Source organism: Bombus affinis, chromosome 18 (genome assembly GCF_024516045.1).
Source record: "Bombus affinis isolate iyBomAffi1 chromosome 18, iyBomAffi1.2, whole genome shotgun sequence".
Classification (NCBI taxonomy): domain Eukaryota; kingdom Metazoa; phylum Arthropoda; class Insecta; order Hymenoptera; family Apidae; genus Bombus; species Bombus affinis.
The window spans coordinates 5858203-5884255 of NC_066361.1; the positions used below are offsets into that span (position 1 = coordinate 5858203).

At 38.6% G+C, this 26053-nt stretch overlaps 1 protein-coding gene and 1 long non-coding RNA gene across 2 annotated transcripts; both read right to left on the minus strand.

Annotated features, from left to right (window-relative positions):
• Window positions 1-339: 339 nt before the first annotated feature.
• LOC126926486 (uncharacterized) lies at window positions 340-829 on the minus strand. The gene is made up of 3 exons (XR_007714653.1): window positions 768-829; window positions 590-682; window positions 340-507 (listed from the first exon to the last, which is right to left on the minus strand). It is a non-coding gene; the product is annotated as an uncharacterized LOC126926486 (long non-coding RNA).
• An 8081-nt stretch (window positions 830-8910) lies between these two features.
• On the minus strand, window positions 8911-10771 carry LOC126926420 (maltase A1-like). Its single transcript, XM_050742724.1, has one exon. The coding sequence runs from the start codon at window positions 10740-10742 to the stop codon at window positions 9024-9026; it is 1719 nt and encodes a 572-aa protein (XP_050598681.1). The 5' UTR covers window positions 10743-10771; the 3' UTR covers window positions 8911-9023.
• Window positions 10772-26053: the final 15282 nt, after the last annotated feature.

Below are 26053 nucleotides of genomic sequence, written 5' to 3' on the forward strand. Positions count from 1 at the left end.
CTAGTTTCAAACAACCATAAGTTTTAGGTTCATCAGCTCAATTTTCAGTCGTATTACTGTCCAAATTTACAAAGCTACATTATATCATCTGCTAATATATATTCATGTTATACTATTTAGAGAAATTGTTCGAGCCTTGAATAATACATTATGGAAATGAATAATACGAATCATACGTTGTTGTTTTGTTAACAATAACAGTGTTCTTGTTAATACTATTAGCAAATAAATAATAAAAATTGAGATATATATCGTATTATTTTTCATTATGTAAATATAAAACTTATTTATGAAATTACATACAAAAGGACACAGTTCATCGATTTTCATGATTTTGAGATGTGTCGAGGTCATCATTCTGGACAACTTTTTTTATACATATTATCGCTACTTGGCTTTAGTTTCCGAGATATTTGCAAAAAGCTTTAATACAATTTATGTTACGATTATATTTTATTTTGGAGCAGACAGTTGCATTTTTATACAGTCCGACCTAAACTTAACCCACTGGAAAAAGAGATAATCATTTTTAATATTATGTAAATAAAAAAGAAAAATTAGTTAGTCGGACAAAATTGTTATACTTTACATAATATATAAAGTTCAAACCCAATCATCTTGGAAAATGAAACCTCAAACGAAAAAATATTATCCTGCATTGTCTATTCCTTTTTCCATGTCACTGCAAGTACAAATGGCATTACCTACACATAGATCCCGATTCTTATCATCATGCTCTCTCCTGCAAAATATTCAGTGAAACTTACAAAATCTTTACGATCAACATCATCTAATTACATCCGTTTACCAATTGCATTATTAATTACACTTTATTGTGTGCAATAAATTTATTCTAGATATCCTTCAGAAATTCATCACAATTTTCATCAGATCTACATATTTAGATACCATTTTTCAGAAACTCAACATGATTTTCTTTGGATCTGTATTATGATTAAATTTTATTACCCAGTGCTCTAAAATGTTCCGTAAACGCTTCAAAAAAATCAGTAAATATTATAAACTCAACTTACAACCATTATTACCTAATTTCTGTAATCTCACGAACATCCATTTCTTATTAGCAGTTAGTACCAACATTGCCTTTTGCGAAACAGTTGGGAAAGTACCCTTGATTGGAAACTAACAGACGTATCCTTGGGATAATTTCCGACTTTCTTATCTTTTTAACTTCATCCATTTCCGTAGTAATCTCGGTGGTTTCCGATTTTTCTGCTGCCCTACAGTCACCCTCTTGCTTCCTTACACTGGCCGTGACTAACGCGATTCGGGGTGCGTTGGAGAGGGCTCCAGGTATTTCCACACAGCCCAGTCTTGAATTCTCTCTAAAAAAGAAACAAAAACGAACTTTAATTTAAATTTCTTTTAGTCTCCTTCTTACAATTAATTAAAATGTTCTGTATAGCATTTTTCATTTTTTTAAAATATGTTGAAATCAGGGACTATGATGTTTGTTACCCAAATTTACAAATTTATAGTATAAACCTTGGCATCTTACAATTATTTTAAATTGTTTTCATCAGAAATAATCATTATAATTACACAAACTTCTTTGGTTAAAAATTTCGTCACCGATAATGATTATCAATAACTAAAAATAGTTCATTACAGTTATGGTTATGTATAAACAAAACAATATTTATCGTTAATAATAGTTATCGATAACCGTAGAAATGTCCACCGATAATGATTATTTGTAATCAGAACACTCGAAAATTAATATTTTTGAATCACTTAATTTTTTCAAAACATCTGTTACAATTTAGTAGGTTTCTTTATTGCCAAGGAGAGGTAACTTTTTTTTCAAATAACTTCTCTCGTTAGAATTTTGAGAATATTTGCTATTTTGGGCCACTGGTTGAAACATTCGAAATTCTCCATATTTTTTACCTTTTAAACTTTATTTACTCTAATTGTTTTTAAGATGCCAATTTATAATGTTCTATTACTCGTAAGTACCTTTAAATATCGATAGGACGTTTTATTGTAATACCACGTATATATGTTGAAACCACTAATTTCTTAACAATTTTTGTGTATAAATTGTACGTATATTTAAAAATATTAATTGAATGTGTGTTGAAAATTTTGGATCTTAATAGCCGAAATATAAGTATAGGAACACTAAATTTACACTTTAAATTTATATTAGAATAGTTATATATTTATTCGATAAACGATTCCAAAGATATTCATCGATACACATTTGCACGCGTCTCAGCACTTTCTCCCATAACAGATTGTTAACTGGACAGTTTACATTCCTTTGTTTTCGAGACGCCGCGCGCACACATACTTCCACACACTGATATTCGCATACAAGTCCAATCTAGTCTAGCACATAAAATTATACATATCTCAACAATATGATTTCAAGTCATTTCTAGATAGAAATGTCTTATTTCGCTTCTTTTATAAAATTAAAATGTTCTATCTGAAGCATTTAATTCGTTAATACATTTTTATCTATTTATTTATTATTTTTGTTCATTATCTAGTGCTATCATCTATGTATTATCTACCTGTATGCTTAGTTATAATTGTAGGTAGGTGTAGGCTGTTACGAAAAGCTGACTAAATTAAATCGAATAAAGAAAATTAAGAATCACAGGAAGAAAATGTAAAACCTCAGTCTTTTCAGTTTCGAACTGCATCTAGAAGCATCAGATGGTAGCGTCTCCTGTATGTCTCAGACTCATTTGCATATACTAAAACAATGAAGGAACACGCTTCTGTTTTCCAATAAGGGTCATTCCACATCGAATCTATCATTTTTTGACGTCGAAGATAGGAATTTTTTTCAGTGAAGTATCATATAATTTACACGAATTTCTCATTTTCGTGAAAATGGAATTCAGAAACTGTTTTTGTAATGGAGTTGCTCCTTTTGAGCTTTAATCTGTATGGTTAGATATATTTAAATAAAATTTTGTTTGCATTAAAAGATCAGTATTTTGTGATGTTGGAAATTATAAACACACGTCTGTCTTTCAATTTTGAAAATTTTACTTCTAACTGATTTTCGAATATTGAATCCGCCTTAAACGTATGTAAGTACATGTCTGACAATCGTCTGCTTCAATAGCAAACTGCAGACGTAAATATATTGCAATCAATTTCGATCATGTTTAAGAAATGTGGACAAAATCTTTTGTTTCTTTTCAAGCGAATGAAACTCTATTAGAATATATTGAGAGTATATGTGTTCTGTATTTCTGTGCGGTGTGCAAAGTTTAATAGGATATATTAATTCTTTCTTGTTGTTTATACAATTGATATTCAAAGTAACACGTTTGGATATTGATTAAAAATTCATTTTTGATTGAAAATAATCTCACCAAACGCTTGGAATGCCCATTTATATTTAACTTACTTTACTGGTCTTTTTTTGTTCTGAGGTGCTTTGCAATCTGAGCACGCTTTTCCTGGAAAGAGTGCTAGACAAGGCTCTATTGTCTAAGGATGGAATTTCCTTAGCCGTACTGCCGCGTCTTACGCGGTTGCGTCTGAAATCCCCAGTCTGAGTCTTAAACCCGAATTCTATGGGTAACAATGTTTGCCTGTCTGCACCACTCACATAGCAACACCAACTGATATACGTGTCCGACGCTTGTGTTGATACACATAGCACACACGACTGTACTAATATCATTGACAGCAATGCTGCTATTTTTCCACAAACGAGTTTAAATGTTGCGTCGGGTGTTTAGATACTACGTGACCTTGTAATGATTTCGATAAACAACTGTATAATGTGTACCTTTTTTAGCGTTTATTCACAAAACATTTTTAATATAATAATAACTATATAATAATATAATATAATGATAATAATAACATAATTGTATGATATTGACTGAAATGCAACAGGTTAATAAAATATTAGTATCTCCATTTATACCACAAAAAAAAAATTTTTTTTTTTTCTTTTCCGTGGAGGAAATCTTCATAGACACCTTTACTACCCATGTAATGTGTAGTGGGCAGAAGGTAGTGCCGGATTCTTACCGGCTAATACCTCCACGGGCGGGGCGCGAGTTATCTTCGGACCCCCTGGGTGCTTAACATAAAGCACCCTTACCAGGGCGAAACTCCCAGAAGATACACACCCACAACAGACGGCAAAGGCGGGGCTGACCAAGGGATCAGGCAAGGGCCTGTTGCACATAACTTTCACCCGAAAGTTGACTTGTATCAAATTTGTACTATATTCAATCTCAATTGCCGGGGACTCAAACTCGCGACACGTCAACTACCTCACCACATATGAACCACATACATTCATAACCAAAAATATCTCTCCCAGATACGTCCAAATCAACTCCTCGACTGAACTCTCTTCCGACCACTCCCCCGTAATAGCAACAGTCGGTTCAGCTATAATCGAGAACCCACCTAATGACCTTATTCACAACCAACTCACCAACTGGCAGCTCTTTAGAGAAATCTCTATCCGCTCAACCTCTGCCTCGATCTCACTAAAAACAAAGACAGATGTCGAAACTGCCACAGAATACCTAAACACGAGCATAATAAACGCCATCCGCTCCTCAATACCTACTAAGACTTCTATCAGTAAACACGAATATCCCCATTACATATTAAACAAAATTACAGAAAAACGAAGATTAATAAGAGTATGGCAAACCTATAGAACACCGGACGACAAACACAAGCTAAACAACGCAACCAGGAAGTTAACCAAAATCATTAAAAAATTCAAAAATGACTGTTTCCAAAAGTACCTCGTCAATTTGTCCCCCTCTGCCGACTCCAACTACTCACTATGGAAGGCTTCCAGGAAACTCACGCGTCCCCCCCAAATAATCCCATTAATTCGCTGTCCACAAGGCGGATGGGCACGAAGCCCTATAGAAAAAGCCAACCTCTTCGCCAACTACCTATCCAATATTTTCAAACCACATTCCTCCAATACCGCTCCGGAAATAACAGAATACCTGCATTCCCCCTTCCAAATGTCTCTCCCCATTAAACCTTTCGCTTCTCTAAACCTGAATTAATCCATCGTCTGAACGCCAGGAAAGCACCGGGACATGATCAATTAAGTAACAAAGCAATTAAGGAACTACCAGTAAAAGGGATTGCACTCATTTCTTCAATCTTCAACGCAATTCTTCGCCTTGAATATTATCCCAAAACCTGGAAAACGTCACAAATTACGCTCATCTCTAAACCCGGAAAACCAATACAAGAAACTAGCTCCTATCGCCCAATTAGTCTTCTACCCATTTTGTCAAAACTATTCGAAAAGTTGCTAACGAATCGACTCCTTCCACTAATAGAGGATCTGAAAACTCTGTCAGATCATCAATTCGGCTTTCGGAAGCAGCATTCCATAATAGAGCAAATCCACCGAATAACACACAATATCAGCCAAACCCTCGAAAAGAAAAAATACTGCTCAGCTATATTCCTTGATATTCAACAGGCATTCGACGAAGTATGGCACGAAGGGCTTCTTTACAAACTTAAAAAAGTCCGACCACACACTTACTACTCCATCTTAAAGTCCTACCTAACCAACAGACAATTCATAGTTAAATGCCTAGGCGCCACTTCCGCAACATTCCCTATAGAATCCGGCATACCCCAGGGTAGTGTCTTCGGACCCCTACTGTTCTCCATCTACACCGCCGACTTACCAATATCAACGGGAATAACCATAGCAACATTTGCAGACGACACAGCGCTATTTGCGTCCCACGCCAACCCGACAACAGCCTCATCCACTCTCCAGCGAGGTCTCGACTCAATGGAAAAGTGGTTCCACAAATGGGGCTTCAAAATTAATGAAAAAAATCCACGCATGTAACCTTTACGCTGCGAAAACAAACCTGCCCACAGGTCTCCATTAACAATATAACAGTTCCCAACAAGGACACAGTCAGATACATGGGCATGACTCTGGACAGGAAATTAACCTGGAAACAACATATCCTAGACAAATCTAAACAACTCAGGGATAAACTCAAAAAATTCTATTGGCTCATTGGCCGTCGCTCCAACCTAAGCACGCAGAACAAAATTACGCTCTATAAGGCCGTAATAAAACCAGTCTGGACCTACGGAATCCAACTATGGGGAACAGCAAGTAACTCCAACATTGAAATACTCCAACGCTTCCAATCGAAAACGCTAAGATCTCTATTAAATGCACCCTGGTATGTTACCGTGACCTCAAGATACCTACAGTCAAAGATGAAATACACAAGTCCAGAAGCAGATATAACACAAGAGTCAACAACCACCACAACCCATTAGTCGCCCAACAATATAAAACTATTATAATCCATGTCATTGTATCACGCCAAATTAAGTTACTGAAAATTCTCAACGAGAATTGATTGTAAATATTCTAATAAAAAAAAAAAAAAAAAAAAGAATGGTGGGTCCTTGGGCCTATGGAAGTTCGAAGGACGGCACGTAGACCGTTGGCTGTCAAGCCGCGCGGGATGGAGTGCAGATGTGTTGCGCGGTGGAACACTATGCTACATATATATTTTATATTTCCTTACCTATATTCTCATTATTTTCAATTTCCATGCTATACATGTACTTAATATTTCCTTACACATATTTCATCTTTCTTCAACTTCCATGCTACATATATACTTTATATTTTCTTACATATATTTCCTATATTTCCAAATTTTTCCAGCGAATTTGATTGTTTCGCTGTACTAGTGTATTACGTCGAACTACAAATGTTTGTGTAAAAATATTGACAACCTGTAACATTATGTAAGTCAACAATTCGATAAAAGCTTTCGGCTCCTCGGGCTGGTGCGATTATTTCAATGTCCCTATGTGCCATACCATTTGTTTGTGACACACGTGTACGCGTTGCTAGCTCGCAGCGCTCGCTCGAAAAACTATAACCTAACCTAAAACCAATCCCTCTTGCGTGCGTTTTTCGATAAAGAGGCGGTTCTCCTCAAATTAGCGAACGTGTTGTATCGGTTGTGAGATTAGTCTAGATTTTTACGAGCGAGGGGAGCGAGCGAGCAACGATTACAATTTCCATGCTATACATATTCTTTATATTTCCTTACATAGATTTATTCTTTCTACAATTTTCATGCTATACATATACTTAATATTTTCTTACGTATATTTTCTTTCATTTCAAGTTCCATACTGTACATATATTTTATATTTCCATATCTATATTCTCAATATTATAAATTTCAATGCTGTACATATACTTTACATCTCATACATATATTTTCGTTATTTTCAACTTCATTGCTATACATATACGTACTATTTCCTTACGTATATGTTCTTTACTTTCAAGCTCCATGCTGTACATATACTTTATATTTCCATACCTATATTCTCATTATTCTCATTTTCCATGCTGTACATGTACTTAATATTTCCTTACATATATTTCATCTTTTTTCAACTTCCATGCTACTTATATACTTTTTATTTCCTTACCTATATTCTCATTATTTTCAATTTCAATCTTATACATATTGTAGTATCGTGAGGAAAAAACCTGGTTAGAAACTAAGCAAAATAAGGTCGCCTGTCCTTCGGTTATTAATTTACATAAAAAAAGCCGGTGTAACCAGAGTCACCTAGTTCTTGCGAAGCGTTAACAGGACGGAATTAGAGAAAGGGAAAAATAGCGCTAATGGAGGGGAACGATTCGAATCCAAGGAGCGGTTAATCGAAAAGTGAGAGTGGGTCGTGAGGTCAGAATTGATCGAAGAGTTGAAGAGTGGAGTTGTTAGAGTTAGCGTTGTCGAGTTGCGTTGTTAAGAGTAGACTTGTTAGCGTTGCGGAGTTGTGTGAGTAGCCAAGTTAAAATAAGATTGTTACTATTAGTTCCATATTAAACAACCATAGTTGTCTGTCTCATTAATATCTGTATAACTAATTTAAAATAAAATAAATAGTATCAAAGAAATTGTATACCTAATATTTCCGCGATACTACAGTACATTACCACGGAAGATAAAATCTCTACCACGATCGTCTCTTCCCGCGGCTTGAGAGCGCCACGATGTAATTATTCTATGAATATTCGAAAATTCATGAATGAGTTCTGCCGCGCTAAATAATGCAATCACATTAAATCCGTAAATGGACAATTAATTAACGAGCTATGGATCGACAGCCGCGATGTTTTTTCTTCGTAGCTGAGGAAATCGGTGGAAGAAAAGAGAACAGAGAAAGTCTATTTTAATCGCGTCTGATTCATCCGTAATTTACGGCATGGAAAATTCGACTGGAAATACTCGCCATCAGCTGCGTTTCGAATTAATTATTTTTATAGGATACCTTGATTTAGCTGGCGGTCGATTCTAAATTTATACTTTAACGACTTTTCTCCCCGTCAAGGGCCGTCGTTTAAAATGCGGCAAAATTTGCGATTCACTGACGATACGAAACCAACCTAATTCGTCACGTCTTAAAAATGTAGTCATTGATTTATTCATTGGAATGCCGCAGCAGGGAACGGATGTGCGGTAAAAAATCGCAAGGCTTGATATTGCGCGCGCGAGCGGAGATTGAGCTTTTTAATCGGAGGAGCGTACAACAGCGACGCGATAAAAATTGTAATGTACAATTAACCGCTTTGTTTTAAACAGTCGTGATCTTGTTAACAGGATTTTGCATTTAATATTCGCGTAGTTTTGCCATTTCTGGCGCAAATAATTATGGAAGTTCGCTACTTGTGATGCTGGAGGTTCGTTAAATTTTCATAAAAGCTGTAGGGAAGCGTCGGAAGTTTATTGTCTACTTCGAACCGGGGTTTATCGGCGAATAATTCTACGTAGAGATGGAAAAATTGCTGAAAAATAACACCGAAATAGATTTAAATGGAACTGCACAATTAAAAAATTACAACCATACAAATGAAATAAATAGAATAAGGTTTATTAAAAATTGACCGTCAATACATTAATAACATGGTACAGGTGATTCGTCAACGTTGCTAAAACCAGTAAAGAAATGCAAAATCAAAATTACTCATTCATGGAACGATATATATTAGGAGAGGTATATATGACGGAGGAAGATGCAGGAATAGTTATCGAATTGGTGAAAACCATGGTACCTGGACGAGGATAGGAATCAACATCAGCAATATGAACTACCATGGCCAGAGGAACCTTCAAGGAAGCTCTAGCATTTACAGTGGCAGGTTCACTACCGAAATTGAGCATAACGATTACAGTTTCGCTTCCTAGAGTACGAGTAATACCCAAAACCTGCTTATCCAATACTGCAACGTTTAAGGAGCCCCTTGCAATTACTGGTCGTTTCTTTATGTTCATTAACTGTTTGAACAGCTGATATGGGGAGTTAGTTGCTTTCTTCTCAGTTTCCAGGTTCAAAGTCTTATAATTGGGATTCACAGGCAACCAGGTTTTCGTACTATTGGAGAATCCAGCGCTGGTGGTATTGTCCCATTGGAACGGTGTTCTTTCTGGATCTCTGGATTTAACGAAGTATCTACTAGGACCAGCGTTGCAACCGGCTGGGTCTACAGTCTCCTTGTACGTGAATGGTCTGTCTACCATTCCGATTTCGTCTCCGTTGTAAATAACCGCTATACCAGGTAGGACCATCGCCATTTGGATAATCATATTAGCTCGTCCAGTGCCGAATCTGGACGCCACGCGATGGTTATCGTGGTTGCCTACGACCCAATTCGGCACGTTGCCACTCGGCACGGATTTCACCCAACTATCTATCAGATTTTTGTAGTCCATCGCGGTAGATTGGTTGTTCAGTGATGTGATGAACATAAAGTTGAAGGGAACATTGGAGCCAGCGCCGTAGTATTTCATGGTACGTTCGTGAGTGGTGTATGCTTCCGTGAGAATTAGCTTAGGATCGGATTTGGTACGGTTGGAGTGGTCGTTCATCAGCTTCCTCCAGCTGCTGAGCGTTCCGTAGACTTCGTTCTGATCTAATGTGTAAATGTGGACCAGACTGTCGTAATCGTCTTTAGGGATATCGGTTCTGTTTGCGCTCGGTTCATTCCTAAAATTGATATCCTCAAACATGAAATTGATGGCGTCAATGCGGAAACCATCGACCCCGCGGTTCATCCAGAATGTGAACACATTTTTTATCTCTTGATCCAAACCTTTGTTGCGATAATTCAAATCTGGTTGACCTATAGCGAACTGATGCAGATAGTATTGTTTGCGAACGTTGTTCCACTCCCAAGCCGAGCGTCCGAAGTTACTCAACCAGTTGTTCGGCGGTTGTCTGGTCCCGTTGACCATCCTGGCGTTGCGCCAGACGTAGTACTCGTCGTACGGCTTGATCCTTTGAATACTCTTCTTGAACCAGGGATGCTCGGGAGAACTATGATTAGGCACGAAGTCCAGGATCACCTTGAGCCCGAGGGACTTGGCCTTGGCTACCAGTCTGTCGAAATCCGCTAGAGTTCCGTAAGTGGGTTCGATGTCGGTAAAGTTGGAGATGTCGTAGCCGAAATCAACTTGTGGACTCTTATAAATCGGTGATAGCCAGAGAGCAGTGGCACCGATGTCCTTAATATGCTCCAGCTTACTGGTGATACCGTTCAAATCACCGATACCATCTCCGTTGCTGTCTTTGAAACTCCTCGGGTAGATTTGGTACACGATGGCATTCTTGTACCAGTTCACGTCTACTGCCGCGCTTAGCGCGACCAATAAGAAACACGACGTGATCGTTAGTCGAAACATGATGGACTACTGAACCAAGAGGAACACGGACGGCCTTTTATAGTACGCGGCGATATTAATTATCTATTTACCTGTACACTTCGATTATCTGAAATCGCATTTGTTAAATTTTTTTATTCAATTAATCAAAGATAATACCATTTCGAGTAGCTGTCAACGATAACGAGAAGATAGATAGATACTTGACTTTTATCATAGACCCTGTATCAATTTATTTTTTTGCCTCCTGATTTTTCCCGAGGAAGAAACTTTCCAGATCGAGCAAGTTTTTTCAATGAGTGGAGTACATTGCACAGAATGCAGTTCACGATAAGATTCCTCGAAGTGTCGACCTACTCGAAAGGCGATAAACACCTGGAACCGCACGACCTTGCGTGTTCAAGACATTTATGCGTGCCGGTTTCGTTTCTGTCGTGTCCCGACTAATTATATGGCCAGCTACGCTCTAGCAGATCAGTTTCTTACTTTCTTTTTACCGAGAACCAGTGAACCAGTCCAGTGAACCAGTCCAGTGAACCCGCTACACAAAAAATCGTGTTTACTGAAAGATGAGTTTATTATAGATCCGACAACCTTAGGCGGTTACCGAAGGTTAATCGAAATCCGTCGATATGCCCTCGAGTCGACTACCCGAAAAGTCAAAATTCGTAAACAAGGTCGAGAGTTCAGCGTCCGTTGGGATTTTTCGAGAACATCTTCAAAATTCAAATCCCAACGCCTTTTGTCAACTCCGACGCATATAAATATAGCGAACAGGGTAGCGAGGCATTCTTTGTTATCGAGTGACTCGAGCAGTAACAGCTAAGCCGATACTTCTTTACGCCGATCTATTCGTAATCACGAATCAAGACAACAAGTGTATTATACGACTAGTGTACACGTAGGGTATATTTTAATAAACTACATAGTTAAATGTACTCTGGTGTTTTCAAACATAAATCGCTACCAAAATCACCTCAACTAACATGGTACTCGTGTAGAAGCGGCACCGCGCCACAGGAACAAAGTTTCGCCATAGCATTAATTCTGCGTATAATTTTCTTCTTGGCTTATTGCGAACTGCATTCATTCGTTGTTCATACCGGTGCCGGGGGCAATTTCACCGAAACAATGAATTATTCATACTGTAAACATTCGTTCTTCCCTCGTAGTTATCAGTCTCTTCAGTACCATGTTTCACTCTTTTCGGACCGTGTTTTAATCGCGGTTGTTTCATTATTTACCATAGAAATAACTATACCAAACTTTCTAGCCATTTTTCCATCCCTGCGATTAATCCTGTAGGACAAAATAATTGCGGTAAGTGGTATTCTCTGTGAGAGTTTATAATCGCCTATTAAACTGAAGCTTTAAGTAGAATCATCCTTTGATCTATCCGCAGTAAGGCTCGTACGCGTTAATCTTTATTTAATACTCGTAATTCACGATGTCTGTTACGATCAAAGCTTCGAAAATTTAAGTTAGAAATAAATTATAACTAAGCCTATGCTAGAATTGATACATGTTCCTCAACGAATCCTTATGTTTGATAAAAACGTCTCAAATTACTTGGTTCGATCGGAGCTTTAATCTCCGATCGAATTTACGAACTTAGAAGGTAAACGTATTAAAGAATCAGATCACAAAATGAAGTTCGAACATGGAAAATAATTATGGGAAAGAGTTAAGTCGGGGTTTCGAGTTAATTTCCATAGATTTGCTGCACGCAGGGTGAGATGGTGTTTTTCACGATGTGCGATCGCTTCGAAAGGGCAATGCGAGACGAAGGATTAGCGCGGCTCTGTTATAACGAGGCCACGTTATGTCAGCCACCCTTGCTACGAAGATATAGTCAAACAACCCCCTTGCGGTTTACGGCCGTAATTAACTTCCTAGGTTATTAGCCCTCGTTCGCGGTTGTGGCTCGCTACTCCATAGGACTTTGTCTCGCAACTCTTTTCAGGGATAATCCTCTCCTTTTCCTTCCTGCATCCACCCTTTGCAACTCGACTTTCATTCGACGCAGACCAGCATTTTTCAATGAACATACGCACCAAGATTCGTCCATTGTTATCTCAAAAATCATATAAGCAAAAGCTAATAATCAATTCTATATTATATTCGTTAAAAAAAAAAAAACAAGAAGGTATATACGTCATATAATCGATCAATATAAATATAAAGGATATATTGAAATTCAAATATGATTTTCAAGTAATATTTATCTGTCATATCGCATTTATTTACATTTATCTTTTCGTAAGGGTTTTAAAACGATAACTAATTTATTTTCACAAGCTTATTCGCATAGATGACATAAATAATTGTAAAATTTTTAAGTAAACGTTAAAAAATACTTGAAACACCATCGCGTTGCTTTATTTTTCCATTCATGGAGTTGATCAGAGTATGGTTTCTGAGCGGGTCATTTGGTAAATCATATAAATGAAAATTAATAACCAACGCTATATCGTTAAAAAAAATAACAGTGAGATAATAGATATAAATCTAACATGTATATTAAAATAGATTTCTTTTTCCAAAAGCTGTACATGTATTTTTCAAATGATATTTTATTTCCTTGGTTCGTGGAATGCGTAAAACTCATTGTACTTTCCGATAGGCATTGAACAAATTGCCGGGATTTAAAGATTATAGCCGGAACTCGGGCACAGGGGAAAGCGTCGTTACACACGTAATGCTAAATAGTCGCGCATTCGGGACTGCAAATTAATTGGCCCGCGCATGCATTACTATCGAAAGCACAACACGCGACCAGGCAATGCGATTCTAATTAAATTTTTAGTACGCAACAGTCCATCCGGTAAATCAACATAGTTGGAATACCATGAAATTAAACGAAAGCACGTTCTTCGAATAATTGTCGCGACATACGCGAATACGCAATATGTCATCTATGCCCTGTGAAAATGGAAAAATTTAATTTCGCGTTCGTGATGTAAATTTAATAAATTACAGCGCAATCTGCGATGTCTCGCGTAATTCACGGAGACTGTATCATCCGAAGTAATTATTAAAGCACGCGTCTGCGAGAGAAATGACGTAGATACTTACTCTATCTCGTCTAACACGATGTTCCTCGTAATGTTTCAGCAAAATGAAGGAAAAATCTTTGCCTTGGAGAGTCATGCTTCGACTCTCCCAATCAAGTTGAGGTAGAGAACATTTCTTATAAAATTTCCAGCTGTTCGGTAGTCATGTATTTCATTTAAATATACAATTTAACGCATCATTTGCATAACCAAGAGAAAATTCCAAATCTAATTTTCAAAGGATTAATTAATATTTTCCAGATAGAAACGTCCTCGAGAAGAGATTTCAGATGATGCCGTAATTATCCTTCGTTAAAAGTTTTATTTTTTTTTCTTTATTAGAATATTTACAATCAATTCTCGTTGAGAATTTTCAGTAACTTAATTTGGCGTGATACAATGACATGGATTATAATAGTTTTATATTGTTGGTTCTAGTAGAAACTAAGGATTTAATCTAGAGGGTATTTTCTTTTTAGTCTGCAGATCTGGTCCATCGTGTCCAGTAGTTGGGTGACTAATGGGTTGTGGTGGCTGTTGACTTTTGTGTTATATCTGCTTCTGGACTTGTGCATTTCATCTTTGACTGTAGGTATCTTGAGGTCACGGTGGATTGTTTCGTTGGTAACATACCAGGGTGCATTTAATAGGGATCTTAGCATTTTCGATTGGAAGCGTTGGAGTATTTCAATGCTGGAATTACTTGCTGTTCCCCATAGTTGGATTCCGTAGGTCCAGACTGGTTTTATTACGGCCTTATAGAGCGCAATTTTGTTCTGCGTGCTTAGGTTGGAGCGACGGCCAATGAGCCAATAAAATATTTTGAGTTTGTCCCTGAGTTGTTTAGATTTGTCTAGGATATGTTGTTTCCAAGTTAATTTCCTGTCCAGAGTTATGCCCAGGTATCTGACTGTGTCCTTGTTGGGAACTGTTATATTGTTAATGGAGACCTGTGGGCAGGTTTGTTTTCGCAGCGTAAAGGTTACATGTGTAGATTTTTTTTCATTAATTTTGAAGCCCCATTTGTTGAACCACTTTTCCATTGAGTCGAGACCTCGCTGGAGAGTGGATGAGGCTATTATCGGGTTGGTGTGGGACGCTAATAGCGCTGTGTCGTCGGCAAATGTTGCTATGGTTATTCCTGTTGATATTGGTAAGTCGGCAGTGTAGATGGAGAATAGAAGGGGTCCGAGGACACTGAAGGCTGAATAGTTGACAGTAAACAATTGACGTGAAAATTGGGCGACTCTGTGAATAATAATTTGCTAGACGTCTAGCGAAGGACAAGGAAAAAAGACTTTATGCATATTTATTTCTCGCTAGCTCGTTAAAATGGAAGTGGAAGACACGGCTATCCGACACTTTCCTCTCTTTCAATGAAACTCGTTCCTCGAGACGCACGAGAGATTAAACTTTAAATTCACACTCCAAGCGATAATTCTCAACTATTGACGAGTAGAAATCGTACAATCGACACGATTGAAAAATACCTTGCAAGCATCACGGTATATCATCGGATGAAACGGAGAGCTTCGTCTCGACCGTCAATTTCTTTGTAGCTAAGCACGGCTAGAGAAACGAGGAAGAAACCACGGAAAGACGAAGATATTTATAAGCTACCGATGAAAAATGTTGCACGATGCTAGAGGGATCGTGCAACGCAGCCTGTCGCTTATTCAAGGGGGTGGAAGTGCGTCTGAATGACGAGCACGATCGCTCGTCGAAAACGGGGTGAGATATTCTGCGAGATAAAACGTTGTTTCGTCGATCCCCGAGTCGAGTTTCGCATCTCCGGAAACTCGAGCGTCGCGGAGATCGTGATATATCGATCTTTCGCGACAAAATTTTGGCTGACTTGGTCGACGATCGATTGATCGGAGTTTCGTAAATAGGAGAAAATTTTATTCACCGTTTACGACGATGCTTGGCAACCGTTCTTGGATCGATAGCTCGTTAATATCGGAGAATTTTAACGCGGCTGTATTCCTGGAATGAGCGTTGTACGTACTTTCACATTCAAAGTACTTTCATTTCAAATATTGTAGTATCGTGGGCAAAAGGCCTAAGATATCGGCCGGACCGTATACAAAGTGGCGAGAGCCGTGGCGCCGTCGAGTACATCAATGTGTCGTCGGTCCTTTCAAGTGGATAGTTTCGTGAAAAGAGCCTGCGTGATCCTGGCCACGGGGTTTCGGGACACGTGTTCGATGGGACGAGAAAAGACAAAGAGATGCTAAGGGCAGTGTTAGTTGAAAAGCCGGAGAGAACGAATGCAAAAGGAGTGCAATGTGAGTTGAGAAGCGAGAGCGTGCGAATGCAGAAGCCGAAGACTAGAGTTGTAGAGTTGTAGAGTTGCTAGCGTTGTAGAGAGATCGAGTTGTTAGAGTTATAGAGTTGCGAGATTGATTTGAGTGGAATAAGACTTTTGTGTTTTAGTTCAAGCTGAACATTTATCGTTCTCTGCCCAATTAATCTCTGTTATTTTTATTTATCTTAATAACTAGTATTAGGAGAATTTTACAAATCTAAATTATCCTAATCCTATCCTTTTTTTCGCGATACTACAATATGAAACCGACAACAAAAAAATTGAAATACGAAATTCTCAAATTTTTTCCAATATTTTTATATCGCAATAAATGACACGAGAATAACGAAAGTGGAATATGAAGCCATGCGCGCAGCATATTCAACGCGATAAATTTAATCCACTTTGGCTGATGTCCTATTAAAATCGACATCGACAGTGTGTATTTAACGTGAAAATGGTCAGCGGGATGGCAATATACACCGCTTTAAAATACTATATCTTCTAGCCGTGAATAGATCACAACGGGGTCCGAGAAACGCGTAATTAAGAAACTTTTTGCATTGCAGCGCCGTTATAACGCAGGAAAAGTAATATCGAAGTAAAATCTTATCTACTACGAGCTTAGTGGCTTGTAACTCAACGTTGAAACTTTAGGCTCTTGTCGTTTTACTTGACTTATGGCTAGTGAAATATCATATATGTCGGGTTATCGTTAGGATTTCGGGCGCGCGATGATTCTTCGTTAGAATTTGCCATCGTGATGTTCAATACAGGTTGTATTTACATAAATTAATATTTCCTTACAAAGTTTAGTAAATTATTAGTTTAACGGTTAACTTGTATAACAAACAATAAGTATAACGAATGCTTTTGACAATATTCTTGGGTTCTGTAACGAATCCACGGTCAACGGAAAACTCTTTCTACAATGGAATACATTTTGTAGCGCGCAGACACGTTAACCCAGACGCTGGGTTACTTTCAGACTGACTCCAAGTCGATGACAGAAAGCTCTCCAAGGAGATTGCAAAATAAAAGACAGATACAGTCACATATGTCAAATACATATCGATCGGGAATATCAACAAATTCCCAAGCGCCGTAACTAGGCAGTCCCGCGTAAACCAACGTTGCTCCTGATCGAGACGCGATTGTTTATACAGCGTGTCCCTCAACATCGGTACCTCCTCTGTAAGACATTTCGTTCATCCCGTGACCGTGGCTACGTTCGGCGACCAGTTATGTCACCTCGAGCCCAAGTATTGGGGAACTTCCTAAAGAAAGGCCTGATGTCCCTACATCTCCGACATATAAATTAAAACGTATCGTTCCTTTCGAAAACTTTCATTTTCCCATCATAAAAGATACAGCCATGCTAAGTGCTACAAGTAGCAATGGATTTGAAATACAAGACACGAGCAAGAGATAATAAAATCTCATTGATGATAAAAATTTGTATTACACCATTGAATCTATGCACCCTTCGCTTATCGAAGTTCATACAACTTCTCGCTCTCTTAATTCATATAAAATTTCAGTTACCATAATAACTCATAAGGATTCTAGTAAGTATTCTGCTCATAACGTTTGACGGTTACCTGATCTTCTATAAGCGTCCTAAAACTTATAACAGAGGAGTGTACATGGGAAGGGAAAAATTACGTGTTTATCTCGTATTGTGGCTTTTATTCAACTCGAAATTGCCAAATTATACGCGGTCGTCGGTTTTAGCTTAGCTGTGCCGTTTGCAGGTACGCGTAATTAAGATAATTAGTAGGAATAATCTCGGGTCTAATAGCACGACGTGCTTGACGAAGATTAGAAAAGCAGGCTGGTCATAATTAAAACGCACTGCCTCGACACCACTTGAATCTAGCTCTACGCTGTTCACGCACTTCTGCTGCTCGACAAGCTCGCCTAGCAACTCCGTGAAAGCTTCTCTCCCCTTTTCCTTCTATTTTACAAAAGAGGTTTTTACCGTAGTCGAACGAAACTCGTCGCAGCTGAACGTTCTCAAAAACCGATCTTCCGTTTTCCTGCAAACCTTCCACTCGTACGTACGTTTGCCAGTTAACCTACCATTTCGCTCAAGCGTTCCAAGGCTCGAATCTTTCGCTTGTGGATTTCCTTAGAACGAAAAAATGTTATCACTCGAATGAGAGGCTCTTTCCTTGAATCTTAACTTTGTTACGCGATATCTAATAAAAAAGAAAAAAGATGCGGCGACTCACGAGTTATCTTACATTGTAGAGATTAATCTTATTTACGTTAGATTAAGCTTTATCTGTTATAGTATAACTATTAATCACAAGCTTGCTATAGAATAACAAATATTTTTATCAATTAGCTTAACTGCAAAAATCTGACGAGATGTTTTGTTTGTACATTTACTATCTTAGTCGAGGATTTACAATAAACGGTGGTCAATAGAAAAAAAAATGGCTGTAAAAATGATTAAACGATTGCTTGAATGTACTGATAGTATCAATCGATAAATCACGTTAAAAGCGTCTGTAAAAATGTAACCTTTTGTCTGGCCAAGAACAGAAAATTATCATGACGCATTTGTCACTATGCACAGAAGTATCGAGAAAGATCAATTTCTTTTCTTTCGAAGAACAAAAACAAGAAAACTTTCCATCTAATCTAGCATAACAGATAATTCCATTTAAAGTTACAAATCAATAAAGTTTAATCATGGAATTACCAGAACTTTCTCTCGTAGATCGTCTTCGATCGAATTTTAATTAATTTCGTTATCCGATTAGTAAATTTATCGGAAGCATCGTTGAACGTAAGCTGTCAGGATCGTGATCCGGTGAGCTATGACGTCCGTCTGATGTCACGATCGAGCTTACAATTACTATTATAGCGTAAAATGGCCGGATTCCAAACTGTTGGTGGCTCGCATTCCAACAGTAGGTGCGTCAAACGGAATTCACCGTCTATCCGTCAGATTGACGAACATCAAGGCAATGTTAATGTCGATTAGAGAGAACAAAGCAGTTCGAAGCAAGGGCAATTACGTCGGCTATCGATTTTGGCTCCGGTTAGGTCGTTGGCATCGTCCTCGGTTCATTCGGGTAGAAAGCAAAAACCGAAAATGGTTAACGAGGCGTGCTCGATTTGAACTGTTCTACGCTATTCCAAGCTGTTGATTGCGAAGCAGCGCATACCGAGAAACGTTTGTTAACAGCCAGCCAAACGTGGATCGTTAGCAATTATATTTTCTTCTTGTCGACTCGAAATCAAAACCTTTATTTTTGCTTCCTCGTTCGACACTAATTTAATCTCTTCCTCTCGGTCTTTCGCATTTAGCTCTTTCATTTGTCTCACTTCGCCTCTAAAATAAGAGACAAATGCTAGGAGTTGATTTCGTTACGAATATAGACGAAAATTATCAGAAGCAATGTAGATTATTCGAAATCGTTTGCCTTCTATGCAATGCGCGTTTCTCGTCGGTTTTCGATAAAATCTGAGGTGTATGGTAGCGATTTAGGTTTAAAAACACAAGAGTATATTTAACTATGTAGTTTATTAAAATATACCCTACGTGTACGCTAGTCGTATAATACACTTGTTGTCTTGATTCGTGATTACGAATAGATCGGCGTAAAGAAGTATCGGCTTAGCTGCTACTGCTCGTGTCACTCGATAACAAAATAATGACTCGCTACCCTGTTCGCTATATTTATATGCGTCGGAGTTGACAAAAGGCGTTGGGATTTGAATTTTGAAGATGTTCTCGAAAAATCCCAACGGATGCTGAACTCTCGACGTTGTTTAGGAATTTTGACTTTTCGGGTAGTCGACTCGAGGGCATATGATCACGACAAAAACGACGGATTTTGATTAACCTTCGGTAACCGCCTAAGGTTATCGGATCTATAATAAACTCATCTTTCAGTAAACACGATTTTTTGTGTAGCGGGTTCACTGGACGGAAACCGTTATGAATTTTACCGACGAGTGCCGCTACAAATCGTACAATCGTTTGCCACGCTTGCGTCGTTAGACAGCGATTCTAATAAAGGAATTCGCGAGTTAGTGTTCTAATTAGACGCTATCATCGTTGGAACGCTACTGGCAACCTGTAGCAAATGGCGACGCTTAGCCAGCCTCCAGTGTACGAATCGAAATACTAACTGCAACTGTCGTCTTGTTATTACGAAAATATCTTTCACGAACACGGCATAGTTTCAAATGCAGTAATACGTGTACCCACGTAGTTTCAGTTTCGCGTGCCGTTTTCAACCGCCACTGGGAATACGAGCAAGTTCCAACCTCGATACTCTCATTCTCTGGTCCACATACCTCAAACACTTGTGTTTCGTTCGATTTCCACCGAGCCACGATTACGTACATAGCGCTTAAATTACACGGAAAAATCGCAGGAAATGTGCGTGATAATTCCACTTTCGCACACTTTTCTCATTGTAATACTAACATCTGAAAAGAAGCGTTTCGTGTATTATAGTTGTGAGGTGGTTTATTAGACGTGTTGGGTTATTAAAGAGACGAGTGATAAAATTGTAATAGTCAGTGTATATTAACACTAGGTTTACGGGCGTTTCGTATATACCTATCTCTACGGGATCCGTCAAATTGACGGGTAAACGAAAATATGAATTTTTCTTTAAAATATCGATTTATTCAAATTAAATCTGAAAGGAACAATATTAGGCTTCGCGTTTAAATAAATTATTAATAAATAAAAAGTCTTTTTTTTAAATTATCACTAAAAAAATAACAATAATATTAACACTAGGTTTACGGGACCCACCAATTTGACGGATTTCGAATTTCAATATGAAATATCTCAAAAACCATAGCATTAATTTTAACCATTTTGCATCGTAAATTAATCATTTCATCTAAAGAATTTATGCACAAAATTATTTTTTCCTAGGCTTTCTAATTTTTGAAATCTGTATGTAGTATACCTATCTCTACGGGACCCGTCAAATAGACGGGTAAACGAAAATACGCATTTTTCATTAAAAAATCGATTTATTCAAATTGAGTCTTAAAGGAACGATATTAGGCTTCACGTTTAAATAAATTATTAATAAATAAAAAGTCTTTTTTTAAATTATCACTAAAAAAAATAACAATAACGTTAACGGTGCAGGTTAATCATATCTATTGAGCACATTTTTTGCAAATATACTGAATGTTGTTTGTGCATTTTCCGCATACGATCTTTTTGCAATATAAACAATAATTATTACTTCTATTTTTTTTTTGCAATAATCCACTTGGCAACTTTTTCGCACTTCTGACGTTGAAGGTGACAGAAATGAAGCGTCTGATCTTTGGCAAATGTTGTCCTTGTTTTCTCCAGTTAATTCCTCGGCTAAACAAAAAATGAATTCCTCTCTGGATATTTTAGATCTGGTACACTCTTTATATAGTATCCACGCGTTTATCGCTACCAAATCCAAATTATTGAAAAAGACTTGAAGGGGCCATCGGAAACTCCCTGCTTTCATACTATATTTGCGTGCCATTTGGTCAACACCATACTTTGTTTTATTGTAAAAAGCAATGGTTTCTGGAACACGTTTATAATTATCTTCTATTCGTACACCTGTATGTTTGGTGCTTAGAAGGAGGACTTGTCCTAGTCTCTACTCGTCAAGTGGATCAGCCAGCGTCCAACGATACACGCGCGTACAGGTTTAACGGTAAGAATTGATGTCGATGGGATCGATCGATCGATGGATCGCCGGCAGGATAATTACAGAGATTGGACGCGATGAAAATAGCAGCAGAAAATAGTCGACTGCCAGAGAACAACGCTCGTTTCATTCTCAGCTTTTGATGTTTGCAGCTGGTCGACTCGATAGCTTGGCCATGAATTATTCGCAATTTTTTAATGGTACAACTTGGCCGTCGATAACGTATCGCCCACTCGATCGGTGAGCGATACAGCAGTTAATATTCCGTTACCGTTCCCTTTTCTCGATCGAGTTAAATTACTGAACATTACTCTTTAACTTGATCAGCCAATGGCTCGTAAAGTACAATAAAACTTTTCAATTTCTAAGTTGCAGAGGATATGCGTCAACCGGCACGCGTAATTCTGAAAAGAGAAGGGTGAATTTGAATTATGCGCAGATATAAATACAGCGCGTGGCTCGGCTCAATAAACTTCTTTTCTTTATAGTTACATTTTTCTTGTTTGCATATTAAATAACGCACGACTTGGCCACGCGCTAATCTCCGCTTACACCGGTAGAATTCTTAATGATCGTGTGTCGGCTTCTGTCGGTGGAATTGCACGTATTTCGAGCATGAGGGTCGCGTTATTTATGCGAGTGGTAAAAAGCTAGGTGGGAGCGAATCACTAACGAGAATCTTTCCAATTAAAAGTACCTTTAAGTTGGAACTTTGAATTGCGAGAGCTTTAGCCCTGTTGCGATAACGAAGAATTCATTCATCACGAAAATAGAATAATTTTTATCAAGGTAAATCGTGCTTTGCATCCCTCCAAGTTTCAATTCAATGGGATTTTCGACTCGTGTGAACTTCCTCTTATTTCAGCCCTTGAAATTTGTTCCTTCTTCTCTGAGTTCTCGTTGAAGTTTCACTTGAACGCGACATTGATCGCGTCAGGATCTTACCGATAAAAAGTTCTGTCGACGCTACTTCCGGCAGGGCTACTTTAAAAGTAAACAAAATGTACACGCTACCCTCTTATTCCATGTTCCAAGTTTGCCACAAGAGTCACAATCGCGTAAGCGATATTTTTATCCTCGCAAAGAATTGAGATCTCGACGTAGAAGTCCTTGAACACTTACCCTTTTTGATCAGGATGTGATTAGACTATGAGTTTATGCAAGACAAGATTTCCGATTATTTTATTCTTTATGATTATTTTATTTTTTATTTTACGATTAAATCGAGTTTCACAACTTCGTATGCAATTAGGAAATTATCGTTAGTAATTGTCGAAACTCGTGGAATTATTTCTAACCAGAATTCGTATCATGGATATTGCACAGTTTTTTTTTTTTTTAGAATATTTACACCTTTATCGTGTGGTGCTACGCAATATCCACCACTCAGTCGACTGAGACGAACTAAAGTTCGAACTTCAAACACTTGGCCACGAGGTAACCAACATCAGCAACATTAGACATAGAGTCACAAAAAATCCCCTATCGCTATTTTTCGTAGATTTAAAACAAAAAGGAAATAACAAAGAAATCTACAACGTCAACCGGCTGATGAACTCCATAATTAAGTTCGAGCCACCTCTTGTAAAGAAAGAAATAGTACAATGCAAAAGGTGCCAAAGGTACGGCCACACGCAGAAATACTGCAATCACAACTTCCGCTGCGTCAAATGTGCAGGTAATCACCCCACTGACCAATGCACTAAATCCCCGGAAACTCCCGCCAAGTGTATCCACTGTCAAGGAGAGCATCCTGCGAACTACAAAGGATGTTCAGCCTACAAATCGCTACATAATATAAAGTATCCAAAACTGAGACCCAAGGACATAAACATACAAGAACCTAAACCTCAAAAACTCACCACACCAACAGTATCCTATGCGCAGGCAACGCAAGGAAACGTGAACAACTCGAAAACACACAGTGTACACACAGAAAATAGAATTCCCACCCCACAAAGCACAGACAACTTTACCAGACTCGAAAAACTTATCGAGAAGCAAACTGAGCAAATTAACAACTTGCTGTCACTACTCACACTCTTCATGGACAAATTCATAAGCACAGAAGCAAAATAAAACCAATGCGAATAGCTCTGTGGAACGCCAACGGTCTAGCTCAGCACAAATTTGAACTAGAACTATTCTTAAAACAACAGCAAATCGATGTATTGCTCATATCCGAAACCCACTTCACCGACAAAAACTACCTCAAAATACACGGCTACAACTTCTACCACACCCAACACCCCAGTGGAAAGGCACACGGCGGCACCGGAATCATCATCAAATCCAGCATTAAGCACTACGAGCTTCCATCATTCCAGAAAGACTACCTTCAAGCCACAAGCGTAGCAATAGAAGACCGCCATGGTACAATCACCACCTCAGCAGTATACTGCCCTCCCAGACACTCGATTGCTAAAAACCATAAAAAACTACAATAATGACCGTTTTCACAAATATCTCGCCAGCTTGTCCCCCACAGCCGACTCTAACTACTCACTATGGAAGGCCTCCAGGAAACTCACGCGCCCCCCACAAATAATACCTCCAATCCGCCGTCCGCAGGGTGGATGGGCGCGTAGCCCTATAGAAAAAGCCAACCTATTTGCCAAACACTTGACTGAAGTATTCAAACCCCATTCCTCCATAGCTGCAGCGGACGTCACCGAATACCTGCACACTCCCTTCCAAATATCCCCTCCTATTGAACCCTTCACTTCTGCAGAGATCATAGAAGCAATCAGTCGCCTAAACCCCAAGAAAGCAGCAGGTCACGACCTAATAGGAAATAAAGCAATCAAGGAACTTCCCATAAAAGGGATTGCACTCATCGCATCAATCTTTAACGCTATCCTCCGCCTTGAACACTTTCCTAAGGCGTGGAAAATCTCACTGATCACCCTCATCCCTAAACCCGGTAAACCAATATATGAAACCAGCTCCTACCGCCCAATTAGTCTTTTACCTACCCTGTCTAAACTATTCGAGAGGATGCTCACGAATCGCCTCCTTTCACTCCTAGAAGAATTGAAAACACTCCCAGATCACTAATTCGGCTTCCGAAAACAACACTCAACAGTAGAGCAAATCCACCGCATAACCCACATGATCAGCCAAACCCTTGAAAAGAAAAAATACTGCTCAGCGGTATTCCTAGACATCCAACAGGCATTCGATGAAGTATGGCATGAAGGGCTACTCTACAAGCATAAAAAAATCCTACCCCATCCATACTACTCCATCTTAAAATCCTACCTAACCAACAGACAATTCATAGTTAAATGCCTAGACGCCACTTCCGCAACATTCCCAATAGAATCCGGCATATCACAAGGTAGTGTCCTCGGACCCCTACTGTTCTCCATCTACACTGCCGACTTACCCATATCAAACGAGGTAACAATAGCAACATTTGCCGACGACACAGCACTATTAGCTACCCACGCAGACCCGGAAATTGCCTCATCCACTCTCCAGCGAAGTCTCGACTCCATGGAAAAGTGGTTCCAAAAATGGGTTTTAAAATAAACGAAAAAAAATCCTCCCATGTAACCTTCACGCTCCGAAAACAAACCTGCCCCCAGGTCACCATTAACAACACAATAATCCCAAGCAAGGACTCCGTAAGACACCTGGGCATGACCCTGGTCAGGAGGTTAACTTGGAAAAAATATATCTCAGAAAAAACAAAGCAACTAAAGGAAAAACTAAGAAAATTCTATTGGCTCACGGGCCGACGCTTCAAACTAAACATACAGAACAAAATAACCCTCTACAAGGCCGTAATAAAACCTGCCTGGACCTACGGAATCCAACTATGGGGAACAGCAAGTAACTCCAACATTGAAATACTCCAACGCTTCCAATCGAAAACGCTAAGATCCCTATTAAATGCACCCTGGTATGTTACCAACGAGACAATCCACCGTGACCTCAAGATACCTACAGTCAAAGATGAAATACACAAGTCCAGAAGCAGATATAACACAAGAGTCAACAACCACCACAACCCACTAGTCACCCAACTACTGGACACGACGGACCAAATCCGCAGACTAAAAAGGAAATACCCTCTAGATTAAATCCTTAGTTTCTACTAGAACCAACAATATAAAACTATTATAATCCATGTCATTGTATCACTCCAAATTAAGTTACTGAAAATTCTCAACGAGAATTGATTGTAAATATTCTAATAAATAAAAAAAAAAAGTACGTCGCAGCGGGAGACTACAACTCAACATACCTCCGCAGTATATGTTTAGCTAACTGCAGTGAGGA

Bases quoted from the DNA above. Each gene is read 5' to 3' on its own strand.
- LOC126926420 (XM_050742724.1), bottom strand. From the start codon at position 10,742: ATGTTTCGACTAACGATCACGTCGTGTTTCTTATTGGTCGCGCTAAGC.